This window comes from Physeter macrocephalus, chromosome 4 (assembly GCF_002837175.3).
Source record: "Physeter macrocephalus isolate SW-GA chromosome 4, ASM283717v5, whole genome shotgun sequence".
Lineage (NCBI taxonomy): Eukaryota > Metazoa > Chordata > Mammalia > Artiodactyla > Physeteridae > Physeter > Physeter macrocephalus.
This window is the reverse complement of record NC_041217.1, coordinates 22,927,898-22,937,867: the sequence shown is the minus strand read 5'-3', so window position 1 is coordinate 22,937,867 and position 9,970 is coordinate 22,927,898. Positions and strand designations below refer to the sequence as shown.

Here is a 9,970-nt window from a genome sequence, read left to right as displayed (position 1 = left end):
CCACAGCTCCTGAAGCCCACACGCCTAGAGCCCATGCTCCGCAACAAGAAGCCGCCACAATGAGAAGCCCACGTGCCACAATGAAGAGTAGCCCCCGCTTGCCACTACTAGAAGAAGCCTGAGCACAGCAATGAAGACCCAACGCAGCCAAAAAGAAGTAAATAAGTTTTTAAAAAAACTAATACAATGTCATATATCAGTTGTATCTCCATAAAACTGGAAAAATAATGAAAAACAAAAACTTGACAAAAATATATTGAGGAAAAATAAAAGAAAATATTACTTAATCATTTTGAATTTTTTCATTCATTCAACAACTATTTAATGAGGACATACTTTGTGTCAAAATTGTACCATTAGGTCTTGGAGACACAGATATCCAAAGGTGTATCACATCATCTCTACCTAGGAGGAGTTCACAGTTCAGTGGAGGAAACAAACACTGGGAGAAAAACACAATAGAATATGTGTTTAGGGGTGGATTGGGGTTGAAGTTGACATTTACATAAAACTCAACTATGCAGAAATCAGAAATATTTTCTCTAAATATTTCTTATAGTCTTATCTTGTGCTCAATCCCCAATGACAACACACATACACAAATCTTAAATTTTCCAAAAAAAAAAAAATAACTCAGGCTCTTCTAGATTAGACACACTTCTTTCACGTAAAGATTCACTCACTTTCCAAGTTCAAATTCCCTATCAGCTCTCTTCCCCTTTCCAAAGGAACTCTGGCCGCACACCCACTTCCTTCTCAAGATGGCACCAGGGTGCAGGGGGAAACTTCCTATCCTGTGGGCATCCAGCCGACGTGCTGTCCCCTGTCCTCTACTGAGGTGTTTCTGGTCTCCTCTGGACACTGATTTCCTACACCAGTGTCCACTGCTGTGGCTGATCCCTCTCAGCGTTCTGGGGTGCCACGCTCCCCGCGAGGGCCGGCGCCCCGGGTCCCTGGCCCTCCTCCACAGCCTCCCTTGTCGCAATCCCTGACTCTTCTTTATTTCTGGCCCCTTCAGCATGTCTATATTCCCGCGCAGGCCCGTGTAAATGCCAAATCCCACAGGGCGCGCGCCTTGGCCTGGGCATCCAGAGCACAAAGCCCACGCCTGCACTACCCCGCTGCTCCAGACAGTAATCATTTCCTAGGGCTGCCGTAGCAAAGTGCCACAAACTGGGGGAGCTTAGAACAACAGAAGTGTATTCCCTCACAGTTCTGGGAGCTACAAGTGTGAAGTCACGGCCATGCCCCTCCGAAGTCCCTACGGGAGGAGTCTTCCATGCCTCTTCCAGTTTCTAGGATATCTTGGTGTCCCTTGGCTTGTGGCAGCCTAACTCCAATCTCTGCTTCCACCTTTACATGGCCTTCTTCCCTGTGTCTCTCCTCTTCTTATAAGGACACCAGTCATCAGATACAGGGCTCCTAAGAGGTTTGCAGTCTCCCGGGGAAGCAGAGTAATTGCCCTAAAGCTCCCATAGTGCCCAGGTCATCTGGTTGTTACTAGATTCCCTTTAGAGGTTTGAGGTTCAGATCCTGATCCCACATGGGAGAACCGGATCATGCACATGTAAGCTTCTCTCTCTGCCTATTGTTTTCATTTACATTATACACTATACTCTGAATACTACTGCCACCTCTGATCACCAAATGCATGGTCAAGGATGGGGAGGATGGGAGGATTTCCACAAATCAAGCAGTTATGCAGAATATTGTCAAATGCTTTTTCTGCAGCTATTGAGATGACTGTATGAGTTTAATCCTTCTGCAGAGGGACTTCCCTGGTGGCCCAGTGGTTAAGACTCCACGCTCCCAATGCAGGGGGCCTGGGTTTGATCCCTGGTCAGGGAACTAGATCCCACATGCCACAACTAAAGATCCCACACGCTGCGACAAAGATCCCTCATGCTGCAGCTAAGACCCAGAACAGCCAAATACGTACATACATACATACATACATATTAAAATAAAACATATAATCCTTCTGAAGGCACTAGTTGGGTGACCTACAATTCAACGCAATTCTCACACTAGCTACCTGAAGATAGTGTCAGATCCCACATGTTAAAGGTTCAGTCCCATAAGCTTTCCCTATTTCAGATGCCAAACACAAGTCCAGGTTGTTATCTGTGCTTCTGATCAACAGGCTATATAAATCGGAGGTTCCCATGACCCTCTCCTTGGGTTCAATTAATTGGCTCATAGAACTCAGGAAGCTAGTTGACTTACTAGATTACCAGTTTACTACAAAGGATACTAAAGGATATGAATGAACAGATGAAGAGATACATAGGGTGAGGTCTGGAAGGATCCCAAACACAGGAGCTTCTGTCTCCACGGAGTTTGGGGTGCACGCGGATGTGTTCTGGTTCACCAACTTGGAAGCTCTCTGTACCTTGTCCTTTTGGATTTTTGTGGAGGCGTCACTCACAGGCATGGTTGATTAAATCATCGGCCACTGATGATCAAAGTCAATCTCCAGCCCCTCTCCCCTCCCTGAGGAAGGGGGTGGGGCTAAAAGTTCCAACCCTCCAATCACATGGTTGGCTCCCTGGCAACCAGCCCCCATCCCAAGGTTACCGGGGGCTTTCCAAAAGTCACCGTATTACCTAAAGTCAGGTGTGGTTTAAAGGAGCTTGTAATGAATAAAAAGACTCCCACCCTTCTCTCTCTGAAGCTATTTTAGGAACTGAGGTCAAAAAAATATATATGTATGTATGTATGTATTATAACAAAAGATGTTCTCATCGCTCATATTGCTTAGGAAATTTCAAGGGTTTGAGGAGCTGTGAGCCAGAAAGTGTGGACAAAGACCCAATATATATTTTTCATTACAAGTCATAATATCAACTGCCCCATTTCTCCCCTACCCCACCACTGGGGGTGTAGGGTGTGGAGGGAGGAGGACTTTCCTTGCTTTCACGAGGTGAGAATCTCTCTCCCTCATATCCTGGGCTCTCTCTACACTCATAGTAAAAAGTCCATGCTCTGCAGAGGTCCAGATTGGCTCTTGTTATGTAAGGGGTAGATCTGAGTCTTTAGAAAGCCCTTTTCTCTTTCAGCAAAGTCTAACTTTCAAGAATATTGCCTGGTTATAGATTCAAAAAATCTACTATGAAATTTAGAACTGAACCATGACCCTTTGTTGTAGGCTATTTCCCCCCCCTCCCTTGAGACATGGATTCAGTGTGTGTGCAGCTACAGGACAACAGGGAACTCAGGACTTTAGTCATGAAAGAACTGCACTTTGATTTAATATCGTTAATATACTACCGGGTACATCTACTATGTGGGCTATGGGAGCACATATGTGATCCCCTGAAGGGACTGTGTCTTATCCATCTTTATGCACAACATAAGCATCATGCCTGGCATATGTAGATGCTCATTATGTGGGAGTCTGGAAGTCTTCATGATAGAGGTGACATTGAGTCAGGCCTTGAAAAATAACTGAGTAGGATTTTGATCAAGGGAAATGGGCAGGAAAGGCATTACAAAGGGCAAAAGAACAAAGGCATAAAAGAGTGACATCTTCAGGAATGGTAAGTAGTCTGGCATGACTGGTGGGTGGCAGCAGATAAGGCTGGAAAGGTCAGCTGAGGCAAATACTAAAGGAGGCGAGTGATATGCCACGGAGTTGAGATTTTAGTGGAAAGAAATGGTGATGCAGGTTGAAAGTAGAGGGTGCTTCCCGCATTGTTCATACAAATTGTCAGCTGAAAAAGAATGCACCACGTTAGAGCTATAAGTTAAGTTTTATCTGAGGCCTAATGAGGACTATAGCCCAGGAGACAGACTCTCAGATGACTCTGAGAAACTGCTCTGAAGAGGTAAGCGGAGAGGTTAGTATATATATGACTTTAGTAAAAGGAGGATGCATGCAGTCAAGCACACATCTTGGCAGAAGGTTGCTGCTCGTCACAAGGAGAAGATATCTCCATGAATGGTTTTAGTGCTTTTCTAGATATGAGAAGATGCAAGAATTTGGGTTCATAAAATCTTCTCCTCAAAATGTAACTATCTGAAGGCCTGTTCTGCCAGTTTGACCCAGAGCACAGGGTGCCTCATTCCTGATCTCCACCCTGAACTCCTTCCAGGGTGTGTTGAAGGTCAGCGACTGCAATGGCTAGTGACTTCAGTCTTGTAGAACCAGGTGGAGAGCGACAATTTTTATTTGGCAGAATTAATGCCTTGTTGGTCTGTAACAGATTATTGGAGAAGCCAGCATACCTGGGGGTTCTTCCCTGACCCACTGAGACTGATGTCAGGAGATGTAGCTGTGTCCTTCTCAGTCTTAATTATGTCCCTTGGTCCTATCATCATCGATGCTGGGTCAACCTACATTGACATTTCTGAGATTCTCATGTTCTTATCCTACAGTAAGGCTGAGGAAAATGCCATAGAGGCAACTAAGCCACAAACTAGGAATATTCCAAAGAAACTAATTAAATGAATGCTTCATTTTTTTCAAAATGGTCAATGCAAAGCAAAATGCTGAATCATGTAGCCAAATATATACATATATATCTCAAATGATAAACACGTTTGTTCATCAAATTCAAATTTTGCAATCCCGATGACTGCAACGTGAATATTTTTACCAGTCTTTGTTCCACGACAAAAAGGATCAGCTTCCCAAGAAGGAAGGATCTTCATCAGCACTTTTTCTCGGCCTTTTAATGAAACATTGTCTGCTCCAACATAAAGGATTTGTGATAAAACTAGTTGTTGTTTTTTTTCCCTTGTCCCCAAACAAGACTTAAATTCAGTCTGTTCAAGATCAAGAAGTACCTTACTATCTTAAATATCACCAGGTGTAACATCATCTCTGAGTCTCCCATTATTCTAAGGATTTCCAAGGACAAATAATCATACAGTGTTTATGGATATTGTGAGCCTTTATGCAACAGAAACTTGAGAATTTTTTTCCCTAATGCCTTGGCTCTGTATATTATAACTCTCTTTTAAAGGAGAGAATGGGTGTCCATCGACAGATGAATAGATAAAGAAGATGTGGCACATATATACAATGGAATATTACTCAGCCATAAAAAGAAACGAAACTGAGTTATTTGTAGTGAGGTGGATGAACCTAGAGTCTGTCATACATAAGTGAAGTAAGTCAGAAAGAGAAAAACAAATACTGTGTGCTAACACATATATATGGAATTTTTAAAAAAATGGTTCTGAAGAACCTAGGGGCAGGACAGGAATAAAGACACAGACGTAGAGAATGGACTTGAGGACACGGGGCGGGGGAAGAGTAAGCTGGGACAAAGTGAGAGAGTGGCATGGACATATATACACCACCAAATGTAAAATAGATAGCTAGTGGGAAGCAGCCGCATAGCACATGGAGATCAGCTCGGTGCTTTGTGACCACCTAGAGGGGTGGGATAGGGAGGATGGGAGGGAGACGCAAGACGGAGGAGATATGGGGATACATGTATATGTATAGCTGATTCATTTGTTATAAAGCAGAAACTAACAACAACAACAACAAAAATTCCAGGAGAGAGAAAGAATTGAGGTGACGGACAGATGAAGATCAATGGCAAAATGTTGATAACTGTTAAATTTGGGTGATGGGTATGTGGGTTCATCATTCTCTCTACTTTTGTATATGTATTTGAAAACTCCCATATTAAAAAGTTGTAAAATTATGAAATAAAATAAAATAGATAACCAACAAGGAAATAAATAAATAAATAAATAAAGGAGAGAATGGGACAAAAAAGAAGCTTGAAATTATAATAAAATGCTTTTGAAACATTAAGAATGATGTAAGCAATATCAGTGTGCAAAAATATCCCTTTTAAAAGTTGCCCACAAAGATCTCAAAGAACTATGTATTCTGGGGAATTATTTCCAAGGAAAGAGTTATAAGTGAGGCTAATGCAGTCACAAGTGATTTGGAAAAACTAGCATGTTCTAATCTGAAAGATACATAGATAGTGATGTCGATGAAAAAATTGATCGGTTAATCTAAGAAAGAAATGGAAAATTTGAAAACAAACTTATGGCTTCCAGGGGGGAAATGGGGGGGAGGGATAAACTGGGAGATTGGGAGAGACATATATACACTACTATATATAAAATAGATAACTAATAAGGACCTACTGTATAGCACAGGGAACTCTTCTCAATACTCTGTAATGACCTATATGGGAAAAGAATCTAAAAAAGAGTGGATATATGTATATGTACAACTGATTCACTTTGCTGTATAGCAGGAGCTAACACAACATTGTAAATCAACTAGACTCCGATAAAAATTAAAAAAAAAAAACCCTGGTAAATGTTAGGTTTTGTTTATAATTATTATAGTACTTTTATTACTAAATTGTTGTGATTACCTATTCAAACAAAAACAAAAAACAAAATAAATGAGCTAAATACCAACAACAACAACAAAAATGAAATGGAAAATTTTATTCAAGCCATTGAGGATTATAACAGAAAGCTCTGAGAACTTTTCTGCCTGTCAGAGGTCAGAGCACAGTTATATAAGTTTTTTGAGACAGAGGGCTGTGTATTCAATGACGTATTATTGACGGTTTACACCATCCAGATTTAAATGTACAAAGCAAGTACTGGGTCATGGGTCACCATGGTTCATTACAAGATCAAGAAGAAATGTTATCTTTTAAGGAGTTGTCTTCGTGGTGCTAGGAGAATGTTGCTCTTTATGGTTGAGCAGGCCAATGGGTAGGTTTGGCTGGTGCATAATGCAGATACACAATGGACAGTGGAGGGGAGAGAGGAGGCCAAAGGGCAAAGAAAATATATTTATGTTTAAATTTTTTTGTCTTGCCATAAACTATGAATTTTATTTCATAGTGGGGTATGGTTCAGAACATCCCATACATTGGAGTAGGGAGTGGTCTAATACCAATCCACGTCCTCCTTATTCTTTTACTAAGTCTTTCAAATTGAACCTTTTTCCATTGCCATTGCTACTACCCTATATCCAGTACCATTACATTAAAAGTAGGGTATTGCTGGGAGATTGGGATTGACAGAGACTCACTACTATATATAAAATAGATAACTAGTAGGGACCTACTGTCTAGCACAGGGAACTCTTCTCAATACTCTGTAATGCCCTATATGGGAAATGAATCTAAAAGAGTGGCTATATGTATATGTGTAACTGATTCACTTTGCTGTACACCTGAAACTAACACAACTTTGTAAATCAACTGTACTCCAATAAAATTTTTTTTTTAAAGTAGGGCTTGGCAATCGTAGGGAAGCAGAATTGGCCACCTCAAAATGTGTTTCTTTGGAATATTATGTTAAGCTGGTTATTTTCTAAGAAACAGCAGACTTGGGAAAAACTCTGAAAACCGAGTAAGAATTACTCTTTTGTAAGAAACATTTCCATTTGCAAGGGAAAACGCCATTTGTAAGGGTATCATCCACCACTGTACCAGGAAGAGGAGAATGACCAAATTTCTAGAAATTTATCAGTAGAGAAGACTTAAATTCGCAGAATATTTTCTCCTTGTTTATTGTGCTTGTCCTGGTAACTGACTTTCCAATAACTGACTCTCCCCACGCTCAACACCCTCTTTTGTCTTTAGCTGAAGACACTGTTTAAGGTGAGGGCTTCAGCCATTCTGGCAGTTATTCAGTTCTCCTGGGTCTCTCCCATGTATACATGTTATTAAACTTTGTTTGATTTTCTTCTGTTAATATGTGTCATGCCAATTTAATTCTTAGAGTAGCCAGAAGAACCTAGAAGGGCAGAGGAAAATTTCTTCCTCCCCGATATAATCACCTCCCATTTCAGGGTTTTTTAACTGGGGAATGCAACAAAATTCATTGGAAAGCTTTTTACAAATACAGCTTTCTTGGGCTCCACACCAGACCTCCTGAATCAGAAACTCCAATGGTGGGTGACCCCGCACAGAGAGTTATAAACGCTCCACAGCAGATTCTGAATTAGGAATCTCTGATTAGGAATCACTAACCAAACAACCTGGCTTCTTAACTCACCCTCCACCATTGCATACCATCTCTCTGTTAACCTCCCTAGAGCATCTCTTTGATAACATCCAAAATCATCAGAAATTCCCAATAATGAACAGGACCGTTGATACTTGGCTCCCACCCACTGATCCCATATGCATTTCTGATCTTACCTCTCACTCTCTCACGGTTTGGCCAAATAGGTCTGCTCTCCGGCTGGCATTTCAACCCTTGAGCTGGGACTCCTGCCACCCCCTCATCTGGCATGTCCCCCGGTGAGGACACCCACCCCAACACACATCCATCAATTGCTCCCTAACAAATATTCCCAGTCCTTTGAGACTCACCTCATGTCCAGATTCCATAATGCGTTCTGTGCTCACTCAGGACTCTGTCCACTGCCAGAAATGTTCTCTCTGTCCTCTGAATTCTTATAGCACTTTGTGTGGGCCTGGGGAAGGTAAGTACATGATATGATGGAGCGGGGTGTGTCTAGTTGCACAGACTCAAGGGACCCAGAGCAATTTCTTTAAAATTTAATGTTTTTTAAATGTATGTGAGTTTTGGGACTTCCCTGGTGGTCCAGTGGTTAAGACTCTGTACTCCCAATGCAGGGGGCCTGTGGTTCAATCCCTGGTCAGGGAATTAGATCCCGCATGCCACAACTAAAGATCCTGCATGCTGCAACTAAAAAAAAAAAAAAAAAAAAAAAGATCCCGCGTGCCACAACAAAGATCTCGCAAGCAGAAACTGAGACCCAGCACAGCCAAATAAATAAATAAATATTAAAAAATTTAAAATGTATGTGAGTTTTGAATTCTCCACAATCTATTTATGGAGACCACTAATCCCTCAGGCCAGATGTGCTATGTTTATTCGGAAGCTTCTGTTACCCTGGGCACATGCCGTGTACCCCAGCAATACATCAGTTGAAGTCACATGGCTGAGTAACAAAGGGAGAAAGATTTAATACAGAGGTTTTAAATAATAAATAGATAAATGAAAAGTAAAGTCCAATTCTTATCCCTTCTATTGTTAAGAGCTGCTCCTAATGTCTAAGCTTGCAGACCTGACCATCTCAATAATGAGAAAAAGCAAAGCTTCTGGTTAGCAAGACTCACCGCCCTTAGAAGGCATTTGGAGTACCTCCTGATTTCTGAGCAGGCCATTTGGTGTCCCCTACCCTGACCTCAACAGGCTTCACAAAATATTTCTTCTAAACACATACTCCTTCTCTCCAAGAGGAATTTGGGTGAATAAAGTTTCTTCCATTTCATTATGTATATATGTAAGAAGAAAATTCTGTGGTGATTCATCCAGGTATGTTGCACATAGGCCGCCACCCCAGATATTTCAAGATCCACCACCACTATTTTAGATTAAAACTAGTCAGTAGCTACATTAGGGAGAAAAACTATATATGTTTTGTTTTTTTCTATCTTTATGTAACATACTTATCACAGCCAGACCTGTGAAAGAAAAGCCCAGCTACATCTGTCACTACCATAATAAGAAAATACTTGCCTCTAAAACTTTATGTTAATACACTAACACATTTTAGACCTGGCTATCTATGGCTATCTATCAACTACAAATAGCAGTTAAAAGAAATAAACTCAGTCACAGCTGGAGGAGGCACAGACAGAGGGTAAAACCCCAGGCCCTCAGCATATCAAAGCCAAATAGTATGTTAACTTTACAAATGAAAAGGCAAAGATCATTTGGAGAAGAACCAGCTCCCGCAATCCTCCCACATCCCCTTTGCCCAATTTTTCTCAACAGTCTTCAACCTTTTTTTGTGCACGCCCACCCCATCATCTGTATGGATAAACGGGTTTTTTTATTGCTTTTTTTTTTTTTTTTTTTTTTTTGCGGTACGCGGGCCTCTCACTGTTGTGGCCTCTTCCCTCGCGGAGCACAGGCTCCGGACGCGCATGCTCAGCGGCCATGGCTCACGGGCCCAGCCGCTCCGCGGCATGTGGGATCTTCCCGGACCAGG

The 9,970-nt window shown here is 41.6% G+C and overlaps 1 protein-coding gene across 18 annotated transcripts in view; it reads right to left on the bottom strand.

The window, feature by feature from the left end:
• Positions 1-9,970, bottom strand: part of CNIH3 (cornichon family AMPA receptor auxiliary protein 3) — a 306,731-nt gene that overhangs the window by 152,670 nt on the left and 144,091 nt on the right. For 5 of the 18 annotated variants that reach the window (XR_003679327.2, XR_003679332.2, XR_003679330.2 and 2 more), the window contains 2 exons: positions 8,319-8,422; positions 337-442 (listed from right to left, as the gene is read on the bottom strand). The exons of 6 other annotated variants lie outside the window; for them this stretch is intronic. Coding sequence is in view for 1 of the 12 variants with exons in the window: in XM_055084048.1 (XP_054940023.1) it covers positions 8,319-8,336 (18 nt within the window). In the remaining 11 variants the exon portion in view is untranslated. Of the gene's footprint in view, positions 1-336; positions 443-2,165; positions 3,714-8,318; positions 8,423-9,970 lie in introns of those variants that run through there. 7 more of the 18 variants (XR_003679335.2, XR_003679331.2, XR_003679334.2 and 4 more) reach the window with 4 other exon arrangements.